This window comes from Conger conger, chromosome 14 (genome assembly GCF_963514075.1).
Source record: "Conger conger chromosome 14, fConCon1.1, whole genome shotgun sequence".
In the NCBI taxonomy this organism is placed as follows: domain Eukaryota; kingdom Metazoa; phylum Chordata; class Actinopteri; order Anguilliformes; family Congridae; genus Conger; species Conger conger.
The window spans coordinates 44487374-44505294 of record NC_083773.1 but is presented as its reverse complement, the minus strand read 5'-3'; the positions used below and the strand labels follow the sequence as shown (position 1 = coordinate 44505294).

Below are 17921 nucleotides of genomic sequence, written 5' to 3'. Positions count from 1 at the left end.
CAAACGCTCTCCACAGGGCAGGGTTGAAGGTATCTCAATCAATGGTTCGAAGAAGGGCGGCCTGTAGCGTTGTGGGTAAGGTACCTGACTGGGTCCCATGAGCAAGGCCCTTAACCCTGCATTGCTCCAGGGGAGGATTGTCTCCTGCTTAGTCTAATCAACTGTACGTCGCTCTAGTTAAGAGGGTCTGCCATATGCCATTAATGTCATGTAATGAAGACTTGGAGAACAGCAATATTGAGGCCATACCTCAAGATGCAATCCACTCATCAGTAGTAAGAATTGGAAGGCGAGGTTACAATTTGCAAAGAAGTACAGAGATGAGCGAGAGAACCATTTTAATTGAACGCTTGACTGTTGCAATGCGAAACGAGGGAGAGAAAAAATGCTACTGAAATACATGATTTGTTGAGTCACCATTGAATGCTGATGGTCGCATCTCTGCGCCCAACTGATTTTGGAGCTGGAGGTTGTAAATTCTGTCGGGCCGACAGTGCTTAGGACCCGTTATCACATGTGGAGACTGCAGGCACTGCGCATTGAATTAAATTCGGTTTATTTTCTCAATCGCTCTGAAATAAACGAGCGGAACGCGAGAGCTGCGAGGACGTGCAGATTACAGCGGCGCTCCACGCATCTCTTCTGATGAAATTGGATGCTTTGCTGCGTAACAGACATTAGTTGGTCCTAGCGCATTTATTTTTTCTTACAATAGTTGAATATTTAAGTTTTCTGTTTCCTCGACAGAGGTGTGCGATGCGATTTGAGTGGTTGGCACAGAGTCGAATTGTGACATATTGCGCGGTGGCAGCGTTGACTCAGGTCAGAATCAGCAGATTGCGGCATGATCCGTACTCCAGTGGCCACCGAATTTAAACGTTCATTCGCTCTACGCTATCCTGCTGCTGCAGACTAGACAAGATCGATCTGCAGCGTGCGTGTTATGGTTTGTGGCGCGCAGGAAAGCTAACTACCTAGTCAATAACGTTAGGCTGTACTATCGTGCAACGCACAATTTCATTAATCTGCTGACCCCATCCACGAAGCAGTCATGCCGTTATCACGCCTTCCTTGCAACATCATAGTGGGTAAGTTATTTTTCCATAGCCTTTTACAAATACGTGTACCTCGTCCACCCTCCGCGGTGATAACGTTAAAGCAGCCTGCGATGCAATATATTATACCGGCCAGCGGCTAAACGCTTAAGGGACTGTTGGGTATTCGCTGTAGTAAATGTTCTTACGTAGCCTATGAATGGCGAAAAGCGTAGCATAGTGCATTGCTAATGTCATTGTTCACCAATAGGCTGTCCAGTTAGAATGGCAAATGTTATATCTTGGTCATGAATAACCATAACTAGTTCTGTCCTTGTGAGCAGAACTGGTTAGAGTTGCTCATCCCCTTGATTGTGCCCTGTTCATGCCAAAAGAAGTGTTGTGTTATTATTTCTACTGTACGTCAAAAAGGTCAATGATGCGTTTTGACGCGTTGCTCTTGTATCTGAACACTTATGTGCCCTCCTATAAGTATCCTAAATTAGGTTACTTGGCATATAGGTTTCAGTGGTTGGACGCGTTTGACAGGTGTAAACTTAAATTGCCCTATCTCTTAGCCTATAGCCTGTGTCTACCTTGTAGTTTTCACGCGTGGTAGTCGATATCGTTAAATTAATATTTTTGTCTACATGCATCTCATGTTTTGTCTCATGATATATAAAAATCGAACAAAAGGCTCCTGTAGCCTAAGTGGTGGGGGGTTAATCTGAAATCAACGCAAAGGCTGTCTGTTGTTACACGATGAGTAAGCTGTCCTTTTTATCGATTTCATTGAATATAACCATTATAGATTCTTGGGTTTTTTCTTCCTTTTTTTTTTTCTTTCTTTGTAAATTGAGTTTGTTGCATTTACTCTTGAAGGTGAATAAGCAATACGACGGTACAATTTATGAGAGAAGAGTCACAAAACAATTCGAACGGATGCTGACAGTGTAACCTATTACTTGCCTGTAGCAAGGGAAATTGTGTACTTGTGCACTGGACTCGTAATTGACTAAGTGACAAATGATGCGCGTTTAAAGGAGGAGACAGAAGAGCACTGCATATCATTTTCTCAATTGCTGTTTGAGCACGTTTGGTGTAGCGGATGTCTGCGGTTGTTTAACCCTGAATGCAGTTAATTCTGTGTAAGAGGCTCAGGATGAGACGGCATATGCAGTCGTTTCTGTCTGTGTTTGGGCTACACTGACGCCAAGAGCTAGCGGGTATAGCAGGAGGTCCGTGGCGTGCTACACCATGACGCAGGAAAGACAAGCACACTCAAACAATTTGTGTCTTTATTACTCTACGCATAGACAATTCGCGCTGATGAATCTAGATTTGCAATAATTAAGCATTTAGGCATTTCTCAGACAAGACAAACGCATTGGGAATTCGGGGGAACATTTGAATGGCTAAGGGTAGTAGGACAGCTGAATGGTTTTGCATCTTCCAACAGAATGAAGATCCACCGGCCTCTTCAGACTGCACCATCGTTCCCCTCCCCACCTCCACTTCCCTGGGTTCTTATGGAGTGTAGTCTGCATTTATTCACGATCTGTATTATGGTGCTTGGTCAGTAGTTTGCAAGTTGCACGAGTGCTTTAACAATGTTGCATCTGTACTCCCTGGTTTAGACATTTTGTCACTAGGTCTGGCACTGTTGCTCATCATAATGAAGGAAACTAAATTCATTCTGGATATTAGTGTCTGCTAAATCAAACTCATGTAATGTCAGTTTCAATCTTTCAGGGTAAATAATTTTTAATCTGATCATGTTTCTTGGGACAGAAATGATTGATGCTAGAGTAGCCTTTTTAATAAGTTTAATAAGTATGCTAGAGGTCCTACAGTAATGTGTTTCCCAGCCGATGCCACAGATTAGGTCAGGTTGCTGATAAATTGTGTGGTGGAGGGCAGTTATCTGGCCTGGAATGATACTACCAGCCCAAACGCCATTGCCTTAGCACACCCTTGAAAGGAGTAATATGGCGGTTGCATGTGAATCTGTCTTTAGGCAACAATAAAACAAATGTGCATAATCTTTTTATTATTCAGTCATTTAAATGTATGTTAAAACATTTTTTTCTGAGCCTAAATTTCCGACTATAAAAGTTCACCCGAACTGTCTGGTTGTGGTAATGAGAATGATCAGTTAGCTAGGACGTGCCCCCACTTGTAGGCTAGCGGTGCAAACTGAAATAGAGGAGGGAGGGGGGGAGTGGTTATCTTCGTGTGACAGACTACTAGGAGAACATTCTCAACCTGTTGAAAATAGGACAATAACTTTAATATGCTTATTTCTCCAAAACTAAAGAGTGGACATATTTAATTACTTCATCATGTTTCTTGTGAAAGTGAGACCAGCCACCATGTTACTCCTTTAATGCTGCCCACGCTTGATGAGCTTTCTGTTGTAGAAAGTGGACTGAGGCCCCGTGCCTGCCCATTCTCCTGGAGCATGCTAGCGACCCGCTGCAGTAGTTAAGAGACGGATATTAGTCTCTAGAAGCTGCCTACGGCCAAATGGGTTCTCTTAATTTTAAACCCTCATTTCAGGGCCAAGGAGAAAACACTTTGCTGTTCTCTGCCAGATGTGTTTAGTCATGCAAGTAAAGGATAAACGCAGTGCTTTGTTCTTTGGCCGTCCCTGCCACCTCCGTATAAAATGATTAGCTAAGCAAAAATTCCTTTGTCTGTTTCTTCTGGGGATGTTCCAGCAAGGCATCGCTGCACACAGCGAATGTAAACCTGTTAGCATTTATCCGGACACGGCACGCTGGGCACGTCCAGGTTAAAGACGCTGGAACAAACGGCCATCCTAATGGGTCACAGCTCTGTGAGTTTCCACGGCCCTCTCACACCACAGATACAGTCACTGCAGAGGGGAGATCAGGCCAGTCGCACTGAATTATAAAGGCACACCTGTGTGTATCAGTGGACGGGGCAAAGAGTGGTTTTGCGTCTTGCTGTGTTTATGTCGCGAGCGTGAAAATGTAAAATTGAGCCTTTGAGATAATTTGATTCCAGCTTATTTGCTCATGTGCAGAGAGGATGTTCACTGGTGATGGGCAGGGCTGTGATTCATCCTGCAGAGTAATGTCACGACTCGTGTTACGGCTGTACTCTGCCAGGGAAAGGTCAGCAGATGCTGGGTAATTCAGTTATGGCAGAGTGACGATGAATCTGTCAGAGGAATGTGCGCCTGCCTGTCAGCGCTTTATTGTTTGCTGCTGAAGACTGAAGATCTGAAGAGGACTGGAGCTGATTTGTTGAGATTGGTGTGGAAGTGGAGTACCTGCACGAGGCACCTAAAGTAACACAGAGACGCGTCCTGCTTTAATCCTGTTCGGAGATAAGTCGGGGCAGAATGCATCTTCTTTTTAAGCAACCGTTTGCGAATGGGGGTGGCCAATGGGGTTACCATGTGGCTACAGCACTTATGAGGTGATGTGTGATTGACATGAAGGTGAAAGAACAACTTTCCACACACTGCAATGAGATGAGACACTCAGGTCTAGAATAGGTCAAAAGGAATTTCTTAATCAGCGGTAACATGACTAAAGTGTTAACCGATCTGAATGGCGACACAACCATACAACAGACATTCAAGGTGTGATCTCAATGAAATTTATATTAGGTGATGCATTCACATTCATCTGTTCTAGGCGGCACGGATGGTGCAGTGGGTAGCACTGCCGCCTCATAGCAAGGAGGTCCTGGGTTCGAATCCACGTCGGCCGGGGCCTCTCTGTGCGGAGTTTGCATGTTCTCCCCGTGTTTGCGTGGGTTTCCTCCGGGTACTCCGGTTTCCTCCCACAGTCCAAAAACATGCAGGTCAGAGTCTAAATTGCCCATAGGTATGAGTGTGTGAGTGAATGGTGTGTGTGCCCTGTGATGGACTGGTGACCTGTCCAGGGTGTATTCCTGCCTTTCGCCCAATGTATGCTGGGATAGGCTCCAGCCCCCCTGCGACCCTGTTCAGGATAAGCGGGTTAGGATAATGAATGAATGAATGAATGAATGAATGAATGAATCTGTTCACGGGCAGAAGAGCAATTGGTAAACGAGCAGTATTAATAAGTCCAAGTTGATAACAAGCAAATCATAGCTATGTAAAAAATTTATGTAAAAAATCAGAGCAAATTACTTTCTGTCTGAAAGAAGGCCATGAGTCAGCTTTAGTTTTAATAATTGCTAAGATATTATTTACCCAAACGATTAAATAAAATAGCTCAAATTCACAAATAAATTCCATCTGTAGAGGTGTTTGTATTTCAAAGGTCCATTTGGATTCTCTTTGGAGTAATTTCATGTCTCCGTCTGCCCCCCTGAGTGAAATTCATTCAGTACCAAACAAATTAATATAAAGTATGGTTAGCCAAATCAACAGGACAGAACACTGGCTGCTTACACAGCTTATACAGCCCTCATTCAGTTATTCTACTGTGCAGGGCATGGCTGGAGATTAAGGGAGGGCTAGCCACTGAAATCCCACCCCCATCTGCTGCCCCCATGCTTAGAGGTTAAATCTCTCCTATGGCATAAGGGTCGAGAAGTTTATCTCTATATATCTCTATAAGGACTGCTCACAGATACACACCTGTGCTTCAGGACTGCTCACAGATACACACCTCTGCTTCAGAACTGCTCACAGATACACACCTCTGCTTCAGGACTGCACACAGATACACACCTCTGCTTCAGAACTGCTCACAGATACACACCTCTGCTGCAGGACTGCTCACAGATACACACCTCTGCTTCAGAACTGCACACAGATACACACCTCTGCTTCAGTCTCTGCAACACATTGAGTAATGAGCACTGCAAGACCAGGAAGTGGGAACTGCACCATATAATGGTGGATACACAATGTTGCAACATCAGCCTCTGCAGTTCTACATAGTCCCAGGGTCACCATTCAACTCAGAAAGACGCATCATTTGTCTTGCTGTTGAGCCCCCCTTCAAATGTACCCCACTAGAAAAGACTGTGTATCCCCAGGCGACAAAGACAGTGGCAATCAAAGGTGAAAAATGACAATATATCACCTTGGTTATAGAGAAATTAAGGATTGTATCTGTGCTGTTTGGTGCAGTGGATGTTTTTGCAGTGTGTGTGGGTTCCAGTTGGCCAGGGGTGAGGGCTCAATGACTTGAAGAATGGCATTGATTTAGGTTTAAATCACCAACACCAACAGCGAAATCAAACCAAAGTCAGCTCATTGCAAGTGAATACATTACGCTGAATACATTATATTAAACTAAGAAGGAAATGTTATCTCGGGGAGAAATGTGAATAAAATGCACGGAGTCAAGTGAAGTATAATTTAATTGAGTTTCCTCCAGTGTCTGGGCTATTCAATAACATGAGTGAAAGGAATATCCTGCCGAATGTCCTGGACTGAAATGCTAGCACTAGAACCTGCTGTAAAGGGTTCCCATAGCTACAGGAATCAGGACCTCTCTCTGGGAATTCATGGGCGATAGAGTGAGATCTGGCCGTGTGGAGCCAGAGAGGAGCAGGTGAATTGTGGGATAGCTGTGACTAGGGTTACATTAAAATGTGGTTTAATGGTTCCTCCAGTGGAGCAGCTGACAGGCACCCCCCCCTAAGGACCAGCCCACACTGACTCTCCATCATTTTGCGTATTGATTTCTTACGTTATTTATTTAAACTCTGTACATGTTAAGCCCCTGCTGGGCAATATTTCCTTTGCTGTCGGCTAATATGGCGAACATGTACAATGGCTTGCATAGTATATTACATGTCCATGTTAGATTTAACCAAGGCTAGTTAATGACACATAAAAATGATGGAATAAACTATGTCAGAACTGCTGCTACCCACACTATCACAGTGCAACACATTTAGCTGTCTTCCAGACAAGATCCTTCCCTGTATACATTGCATCCACTCCCATCCACTCTGACATTAGGTAAAATAAAGAATTCAAACATAAAACAGAAGATTTGTCGCGTTTTAATCAAATCAATGTGTTATCCAAAACGGCATGGAAAACATTATCTGAACTTGCAAAAGGTAAAATTGCAGTCCATTCCATTTCAATTTAGTAATCTCGTGAAAGCATTTGAAATTCAGTTTGCAAAAATGCAGTCATTGGATTTAATTAATGTAACTAGCCCCCCAACCCTGACATACAGTACCCCCTTCTATTGTGTGGCCTCTGAACTCTCCACAACACTGGGAAGAAGAGATCCATCTGTAACTGCACTGATTCCACCAAAAAATACATTCTGAAAATCATCCCCGTGTTAATAACCCTTAAGCGATCAAGCCTAGTCCTAAACTAAATTCAGTTTTGAATGGAGATTCTCAGTGCAAAGCTCAGTTTAGTCCTGGACTAAGCTTAATCTGTGTCCATGAAACCAGCCCAAAATGAGTTCTATGGTGAAATGGCAGATTGGTGGTGCTGTGACCTAACCATTTTATTCAGTCATCAGAACAGTCTTCTATCTGCCCAGAAATGGATGCTGGGGTGGTCACAGAGGGAGCTTGACTTCTTCAAACCCAAATGTGTGGCTTTAAGTGGCGGTCTTAAAGCCTGACTACTTTCAGAGATACTGCTGAACAGATAGCAGGGTTTACCACACTATATTTAAGGGTTCCTGGGATCTTCGTGTTGCTTCTATGAAGGAAAGACACAGAAAACACTGACCCAGATGTAATGGAATTGCATTCTGCAAACATGTTTGTATTTGTACGCAATTGTCTCTTCAAGTCTCTCAAAATAGAGCTGTTTTTCAGAAATGTACCACATGTTTAACTTTGACCTTTGCTCTTATTTTCAAGATCCAAACAACATGAAGTGGTATTGACAAAAGCACTGAAATGTAAGGATTCTGGGCGTTCTGTGAATTAAAGCGTAAGACACTGCCCTCTATTACAAGCAATTTCATATCAGCGGAATCAGGGGCTGCAGACAAATACTATAAGCAGAAAATGATGAGTCAGGAGATTGATGCCAGCAGGAACAAGTATAGTGTGTTTATAGTGTGTTTGGTCTTTTATTTAGCCTATGTATGTAGCATTTGTTGGTGCATGATGACCATTTTGTATTGTAAATAGTTGGCATTTATATAGCGCCCTTATCCAAAGCACTGTACAAAAAGTGATGCTTCTCATTCACCCATTCACCCATTCACATTCACACACCAACAGTGTTTGGCTGCCATGCAAGGCACCAACCAGCTCGTCAGGACCAATTGGGGGTTAGGTGTCTTGCTTAGGGATACTTGGACACACCCAGGGCGGCGAATCTAACCAGCATCCCTCTGACTGTCAGACACATATTGCAAGAGCTGTATGTCATTTCCATTCCATGTATATTTAATGAATAAAAACTGATTCAAAACTGGTGTAAAATCCAGCTATGACCAGCTTGAAAAGAACAGCTACCAGCTGTTTCAAAACATAGCTTGAGCTGGTTAAACCATGTCGAGCTGGGAGCTGGTCTGAACTGGTCAACCAGCGACCAGCTGTTTCAAAATCTAGCCTGAGCAGTTTTTTTCCTGCAGGGTTGGTTCTGTTATATCTGGAAAGAGCTGAAACAGCACAGACTGGGGAAACTCACCAGCAGGACGTCACTCTGAGCCAAAGTTTTACAGAATTCGCTCACTGGTGCCAGAGAAGAGCGGAACATGGAGGGAGGTGTGGGTGTGAGGCTCCAGCGAGGGGCTCATGTGCTCTGACCTCGGAGGGCCAGCCTTCTGTCTCAGGCTCACTGGCTTTCTGTAAAAAATGGGCAGACGGGGGACCCAGAGGTCTCACACAGGGGGGAATTGCAGAGGATTGCATGGCACGGGGCCTGGTGCTGTCCTACCTACTGTTGTTTGCATCAGGCTTCATTTAGCCTCAGATAAAAGACGATCGGCACGTTTGTAAATGCACTTCTAGCCAGGGGCTTTTGTGGAATCCTTCCCTTACCACTGCTAGATGGCAGTATTATAAAAGGCCTTCTTTTGAAGAGGAACACCACAGATCAGCAGTATGTATTCAGACTGCACCGTACAGAGGTATGCATTATAAATTAGACCCCCTGGACTAAGCTTCAAAGCCCAGCTCTCAATGGCAGTGTCAGCCCTTGGGTAGAGACATCAGCTTGAAAGCTCCCTGTGCCAGGACCGCTCCCGGAGACGCCATGACGAGGCACAAAACTGCTGCTGACTGTGGAAGGAGAGAGGGTCCAATCAGAGGAGAGAGGGATCTGTGCCACTGCGTGCTCATTGGCTGGTCTTAGTGGAAGGATAGCTCAGATTGGGCACTGTGCTGTGGCTGGCCAGTCTTTGATGCACAGCAGTCCACCATCAGTCCGTGTGCATTGCTGTCATGTTTCTGGTATGTGTGGAACCTGGGCTTCTCCCTTTCCCTGAGACTGGAGAGACCTGAGCCAACGGATCAAGCCCCACTGGAGAGAAATAAGTACAATCACACAGATTAGGCTGCGGGGAGAAACGCACCACATTCAAATTGTAAATGCCTGCATTTATATAGTGCCTTTATTTATGCTTGTCATTCACCCATCCACACGCTCACACACCAACAGCAATTGGCACCAACCAGCTCGTCAGGAGCAATGGGTGGTCAGGTGTCCTGTTCAGGGACACTTTGAGACACCCGGGGTTGGATCGAACCGGCAGCCCTCCGGCCGCTCTTACCCCCTGAGCCAGTGATGCCCCACTCGTTCACATGGCTGTCCTGTTCCAACATAAAGACAACAGAAACCAGAAAACAGACTTGCCTCCCAGGCAGGCTGGATCTGATCCCCTGAGTGAGATAATTAAGCGCAGATTTGATTACATGGCTTGCGTTTGAGAGGGCCCTGTTGCGCTCTGCGTATTCCCCATGTGCACCATTCATATCGCCAATTACAGGGGCCGGGGGGGGGGGAACCTTCTCCAGCCAGGGGCGGGCCTGAGCGAGAGCTATGGTGGGAATACTGGGGCCTTTAGCCAGGCAGAGAGGCCCATCGCACTGAGCTCAAACTGGGGCCTTTAGCCAGGCAGAGAGGCCCACCGCACTGAGCTCAAACTGGGGCCTTTAGCCAGACAGAGAGCCCCAGGCACTGAGCTCAAACTGGGGCCTTTAGCCAGGCAGAGAGCCCCAGGCACTGAGCTCAAACTGGGGCCTTTAGCCAGGCAGAGAGGCCCACCGCACTGAGCTCAAACTGGGGCCTTTAGCCAGGCAGAGAGGCCCACCGCGCTGAGCTCAAACTGGGGCCTTTAGCCAGGCAGAGCCCCAGGCACTGAGCTCAAACTGGGGCCTTTAGCCAGGCAGAGAGGCCCACCGCACTGAGCTCAAACTGGGGCCTTTAGCCAGGCAGAGAGCCCCAGGCACTGAGCTCAAACTGGGGCCTTTAGCCAGGCAGAGAGCCCCAGGCACTGAGCTCAAACTGGGGCCTTTAGCCAGGCAGAGAGGCCCACCGCACTGAGCTCAAACTGGGGCCTTTAGCCAGGCAGAGCCCCAGGCACTGAGCTCAAACTGGGGCCTTTAGCCAGGCAGAGAGCCCCAGGCACTGAGCTCAAACTGGGGCCTTTAGCCAGGCAGAGAGGCCCACCGCACTGAGCTCAAACTGGGGCCTTTAGCCAGGCAGAGCCCCAGGCACTGAGCTCAAACTGGGGCCTTTAGCCAGGCAGAGAGCCCCAGGCACTGAGCTCAAACTGGGGCCTTTAGCCAGGCAGAGAGGCCCATCGCACTGAGCTCAAACTGGGGCCTTTAGCCAGGCAGAGAGGCCCACCACGCTGAGCTCAAACTGGGGCCTTTAGCCAGGCAGAGCCCCAGGCCCATCGCACTGAGCTCAAACTGGGGCCTTTAGCCAGGCAGAGAGGCCCACCGCACTGAGCTCAAACTGGGGCCTTTAGCCAGGCAGAGAGGCCCACCGCACTGAGCTCAAACTGGGGCCTTTAGCCAGGCAGAGAGGCCCACCGCACTGAGCTCAAACTGGGGCCTTTAGCCAGGCAGAGAGGCCCACCGCGCTGAGCTCAAACTGGGGCCTTTAGCCAGACAGAGAGGCCCACCGCACTGAGCTCAAACTGGGGCCTTTAGCCAGGCAGAGCCCCAGGCCCACCGCGCTGAGCTCAAACTGGGGCCTTTAGCCAGGCAGAGAGGCCCACCACGCTGAGCTCAAACTGGGGCCTTTAGCCAGGCAGAGAGGCCCATCGCACTGAGCTCAAACTGGGGCCTTTAGCCAGGCAGAGAGGCCCATCGCACTGAGCTCAAACTGGGGCCTTTAGCCAGGCAGAGAGGCCCACCGCACTGAGCTCAAACTGGGGCCTTTAGCCAGGCAGAGAGGCCCATCGCACTGAGCTCAAACTGGGGCCTTTAGCCAGGCAGAGAGGCCCATCGCACTGAGCTCAAACTGGGGCCTTTAGCCAGGCAGAGAGGCCCACCGCACTGAGCTCAAACTGTAGTGTAAACTTCACCTGGCTCTGCTGCTTTGGCTCTGTCCCTGGCTCTGTCCCGGCCTGCCGCACATAGCGGGATGCTGTTTACCTGTGACATTATGGGCCTGTGCAGGATCTGAGTTAGCGGGATGCTGTTTACCTGTGACATTATGGGCCTGTGCAGGATCTGAGTTAGCGGGATGCTGTTTACCTGTGACATTATGGGCCTGTGCAGGATCTGAGTTAGCGGGATGCTGTTTACCTGTGACATTATGGGCCTGTGCAGGATCTTAGTTAGCGGGATGCTGTTTACCTGTGACATTATGGGCCTGTGCAGGATCTGAGTTAGCGGGATGCTGTTTACCTGTGGCATTATGGGCCTGTGCAGGATCTGAGTTAGCGGGATGCTGTTTACCTGTGGCATTATGGGCCGGTATATACTGTAGTTGGAAAAGGAAAGTTAAAGAGGAGGTTAAGTGCATTAGGAATAATGAAGGGACACTGCTTTCTAAATATGGATATTGCTGATGCCTTAAATGGCTACTTTAGGGCATTAGTAATATCCATATTCATAAGAATTTTTACCAGAGAGGAGGTTACTAAGAGGCTTGAAGACATATTCAATACTCAGAATGTTTTAGCAGATATTGAGATAAGGGATAAAGTAGTACTCAATAAATGACACAATAAAATAAGACAAGGCAGCAGGCCTTATACCCAAGGGGACTGAAAGTGATCATCTTCAAACCACTGGCAAGCATTTTTAGACCGTCTTTAGAAACTTGAGAAATACCAGACAACTGGTAACAAGGTAATATAATACCAATATACAAGAAAAGGGACTGTACTGATCCAGGAAACTACAGGCCTGTCAGTTTAACCCTTCTATTGTGTTAGGGTCAAATCTGACTCTTTTCATCCAAAGCGACTCACAGTTGATTAGACAAAGCAGGGGCCAATCCCCCCTAGAGCAATGTGGGCTTCGAGTTATTGTGGCTGCACCGGGGCTTGAACCACCAACCCTGCAGGCCACCGTAGACACTGGGCTATAGCACAGTATCATCTTGTGGGCGCGTGGCATGAATAACGATACACAGATTTCTCACAACATCAAACAAAGGCTTGTTTGAGTTCTTGTCAATTTCATTCTGCAGCATATGTCTATTCTAACATGTGCAACAGATTCACTGTCGATGCGGTTATTGATCATATCTTTGTTCATGACAATGATATGGAGGAGAGAGAGCCTACACACACACAAACACACGCCAGGAGAAACTTCAATGGTAAAGAGATTCTTCAAAGATAATCCTGCATCTGGTATTGTCTGGTTATACATATAATATTATTATTATTATTATTATTATTATTATTTTTTTTTTTTTTTTTTTTTTTTGAGCCTTCATTCAATGAAACCTTTTGCAACCTTTGGAAAAGAGATGAGTATGGATTATTTGGTTTGGTTTGATTATTTGGTTTAGGTAAGGTGGGCTGGCTTGACTCCATTGTGCAGTAGCTATGTGCAATAGCTTGCCAGATCATGTAGTGGAGGCAGAAGCTGTGTTGTTCCAGTACCAGGCTTGATATAATGCCAGACACTATCTCGCCCTTTGGTAAACTAAGCATGAGGAGGGAAAGGGTGAGCACTGTTAGGCTGAATGGCCTCGTCATTCTCTTAGGTAATGTGATGAAATGTGTTGTTAATGCTGTCCTTGCTGCCGCCGGTCTGTCTCCAGGTTGTACGCTGCTCTTGCTGGTGGCCTGCGGCGCCTCTGGTCCAGACCCGGCGCTTCTGCCTGCTTCCCTGGAGCCGGCGCCGACCCAGGCTCAGGCTGAGTGGGGAGAGGGAGTCCCGCTGGGCCCCGAGGGGCCCGCTGCTCTCGGCCCCCTGGGTGGCTTCCAGGAGTCAGGCTTCTCCAGCGAGGAAGCAGAGGACCCCAAAGCCCAGCAGTCCCAGTACTTCTGGGACGAAGGTGGGGAGGTCAACGGCACAAATCTGGACCCGGATGTCACTGGTATGTGACAACAGTACACCCACCCAAAAGCCATCTTTCATAATGTGTTCTCTCTGGTAAATCTTAGCCATGGTGGCGCATATTCGTCTCAGGGTAGAAGTGCTCATCTGAGATCAGTTTTACTTCTCACTTATGGGGGCAGCCTGTAGCCTAGTGGCTAAGGCACATGACTGGGACCCAGAAGGTTGGGACCCCCGGTTGAGCAAGGCCCTTAACCGCGGATGGCACCAGAGAGAATTGTGCCCTGCTTAGTCTAATCAACTATAAGTCGCTTTAGACAAGGTTACAATGAGAAAAAACTTGATAATCGCTGTTCATGTTAGTCTTCTCCAGTCAGTGACGTTAGCTAGCATATGTAGTTTTATGCCCTCATGAGCTGCTGCATTCTATTTTTAGCTAGATAGCTTACATTCCTTTATATTTTATTGCAGATTTCATTCCAATTATTCTTTGCTGTCAGCTCTGAAAATGCAAGGAGTACTGAGAACTGAAAGTTTGCTCTGAAGCAGACTTTCATTTCCGGTCCTCCCAAGTACAACAAGAGAACTTCCGGTGAATTTGATGTGTACTTGCCAGTTTTGTACTTGAGTTTGGGATGCACTTGGTCACATAGCCGTTAACTTCCGCACTTGATTTCTACACTAACTAGGCCACAAGTCTGCAATTTAAGACACGTCTCTGTGGCTCTTCAGAACCAGGGTTATCCAAACTTATCTGAAAATGGTCAGTCTGAGTGCAGGGTTTTTTTAGTCCAGGACTAAGACACCTGATTGTACTTAAAGTCTTGAAAACCATAACTAGTTAATTAGTCAAGTGATTATTGATTTTAGAATTTTGCATATGGTTAGGACTGGGGAAATCTTATCGTAAAGCAGGAGTCTACCTGAGGGAAGCACATCGGTGAAGCGCTATTTATTTGGTGGCTTTAGTCAGTGGCGAGTTTTGCGGATCATTCTTTGCTGTCTTAATTCTGCCAAAGCCCGGTCTGGATAGGCAGCCATGATAACAGGTCTGTTCCCCTGAATGTGAAAGCAGTCATTCACAGCTGAAGAGGCAGTGAGGGAAGCGGTCCTTCATGCTCATTAGGTCACATTAATATTCATCTCCCTGAAGCATCCCTCTCTCAATTACTGTTTGAACAGCTGATTGTTCTCGATGGATAAGTGAATATGTAGTCCCAAGGGCCCCCTGTAGTCCCGTAGATGTCAGGGAATGGAGATATGTGATCAGGCTGTTGCTGCGATCTGCATTGAAGCCAGACATACAGTACACAGGACAGGAGAGAGACACACATTATATCTAAAACTGTGGCTTACTATGAAAAGACCTGGCCAAATTGTAAACCTTTGGCAGTACAAAGGCAAAGTGAATTCACAGCATTATGTATTTCATCCCAGTATAATCGATGTCCGGCTGAGGTTGCCCCGCGGAGCGTTAGCGTTCTGGCGTCCTTGTGCTTGCCGTCGCAGAGCTTGGTGAATTTCCCTGTGCACTGCGGACGGAGGCCTTTGTCCACAGCGTCTCTCCTGAGGGGCTTTAAATGCGATTCCTCCTGCAGGATATCCACTGCAGTCAGCTTACAGACTTAAGCAGTGCAAGCACTTTAATCCTTCTCGGGAGAGGGTTTTTTTTTGTGGTGCCAGTTTTGTTTGTTCTTTGTCCATTGGTGTGCCTGTGCCCTATTTATACTAAAAGTAACCCCCATCCCCCCAGCCAGGCCACCACACAGGTACACAAAGGGGTCTGTAGGTCTGTATTGTGCCTGTGATGCTCCTGTAATCACAGAAATAAAAGTACAGTGGAGGTACATGTTTAATCTTTCGAGAACAAATTTCCCCCTATGTATCCTCAAAGTACAATCGTTTTCTATTTTGCTACTAATAAGTACATTTTACAAGCAGAAAAAAGGTAGAGATGTGATGTGCTGCTGGCTACGGGGACACTTATATGTGTCTATATAGTGCCACAGAGACAGAGCCGCACATAGCAGCACACTCGTCCCTCTCCTTGGTCTGCTAATGCTTTTAAGATTTCCCCTTTTATTCCCCGAGCATATGTTAGTTCACACTTTATGTCAGTCTGTTTAATTGACTGTGAGGAGAATGAGTTGTCATGGGAAACACTGGCTGTTAGAATATCAACGGAATTCCCACTGCGCCTCGCATATGGGAGGGAGGCTGAGCAAGCGATCTGACAGCATCAGAGTTTTGGGCTAGCGCTGATTACACCACACCACAGAGGCACTTCCTCTGATAATCTCATCACATAATGTGTAAAAAATGACCAAATTCACATTAAACCTAAAAACTGTGGGTCTCACACCTGAATCTTAAATTGTGACTGGCTTACTTGATGTTCTCTTTGTTGGTCTTGTAAACATTTAGTATTTTGCTTTCCAAATTAGGACTGGCCTATCATATTTGTCAGTGAATTGGTCCCATCAAGTCAAGGGTGCAGACAAACACAAGCCTCAAAATGCAGACACACACAGGCCTCGAAATGCAGACACACACAGGCCTCAAAATGCAGACACACACAGGCCTCAAAATGCAGACACACACAGGCCTCGAAATGCAGACACACACAAGCCTCAAAATGCAGACACAGACAGGCCTCGAAATGCAGACACACACAAGCCTCAAAATGCAGACACACAGGCCTCAACACAGACAAGTATTCAGGGCTACAGTATGCCACTGACTGTTACAAAATGTAACATTCACAGAAAAAAATTGATTAATGCCAAATGTCATAGATCCATGCGAAAAATTAAAAGCCTCATGTCTTATTTGAAAGTGTGCACCGACATGCATATCATAGGGAAAACTAAACAAGATGTCATTTTCAGTGGCTGTTGAGCTGAAGAGACACAGGGGGTGATAGGGCAACTCTTCTCATTGCTCATAGTGATCACCTCACTGCCCATAGTGATCACCTCACTGCACATAGTGATCACCTCACTGCCTATAGTGATCACCTCACTGCCTATAGTGATCACCTCACTGCACATAGTGATCACCTCACTGCACATAGTGATCACCTCACTGCTCATAGTGATCACCTCACTGCTCATAGTGATCACCTCACTGCACATAGTGATCACCTCACTGCTCATAGTGATCACCTCACTGCTCATAGTGATCACCTCACTGCACATAGTGATCACCTCACTGCTCATAGTGATCACCTCACTGCCTATAGTGATCACCTCACTGCACATAGTGATCACCTCACTGCCTATAGTGATCACCTCACTGCACATAGTGATCACCTCACTGCTCATAGTGATCACCTCACTGCACATAGTGATCACCTCACTGCACGTAGTGATCAGCTTCTCACTGCTCATAGTGATCACCTCACTGCTCATAGTGATCACCTCACTGCACATAGTGATCACCTCACTGCACATAGTGATCAGCTTCTCACTGCACATAGTGATCACCTCACTGCTCATAGTGATCACCTCACTGCTCATAGTGATCACCTCACTGCACATAGTGATCACCTCACTGCTCATAGTGATCACCTCACTGCTCATAGTGATCACCTCACTGCCCATAGTGATCACCTCACTGCCTATAGTGATCACCTTCTCACTGCACATAGTGATCACCTTCTCACTGGTCATAGTGATCACCTCACTGCACATAGTGATCACCTCACTGCTCATAGTGATCACCTCACTGCCCATAGTGATCACCTCACTGCCTATAGTGATCACCTTCTCACTGCACATAGTGATCACCTTCTCACTGGTCATAGTGATCACCTCACTGCACATAGTGATCACCTCACTGCTCATAGTGATCACCTCACTGCTCATAGTGATCACCTCACTGCACATAGTGATCACCTCACTGCTCATAGTGATCACCTTCTCACTGCTCATAGTGATCACCTCACTGCTCATAGTGATCACCTCACTGCACATAGTGATCACCTCACTGCACATAGTGATCACCTCACTGCTCATAGTGATCACCTCACTGCTCATAGTGATCACCTCACTGCACATAGTGATCACCTTCTCACTGCACATAGTGATCACCTCACTGCACATAGTGATCACCTCACTGCACATAGTGATCACCTCACTGCCTATAGTGATCACCTTCTCACTGCACATAGTGATCACCTTCTCACTGGTCATAGTGATCACCTCACTGCCCATAGTGATCACCTCACTGCCTATAGTGATCACCTTCTCACTGCACATAGTGATCACCTTCTCACTGGTCATAGTGATCACCTCACTGCACATAGTGATCACCTCACTGCTCATAGTGATCACCTCACTGCACATAGTGATCACCTCACTGCTCATAGTGATCACCTCACTGCACATAGTGATCACCTCACTGCTCATAGTGATCACCTCACTGCTCATAGTGATCACCTCACTGCCTATAGTGATCACCTCACTGCACATAGTGATGAGGGTTTTTGTCACACACAATATTGCT

At 46.6% G+C, this 17921-nt stretch overlaps 1 protein-coding gene across 1 annotated transcript in view; it reads left to right on the top strand.

Moving 5' to 3' along the window:
- Nucleotides 1-350: 350 nt before the first annotated feature.
- The window catches only part of podxl2 (podocalyxin-like 2), a 32209-nt gene continuing 14638 nt past the window's right edge, over nt 351-17921 (top strand). Inside the window, exons 1-2 of the mRNA XM_061220304.1 lie at nt 351-1088; nt 13177-13455. Coding sequence (XP_061076288.1) covers nt 1052-1088; nt 13177-13455 — 316 coding nt within the window. The 5' untranslated portion in view covers nt 351-1051. The remainder of the gene's footprint in view (nt 1089-13176; nt 13456-17921) is intronic.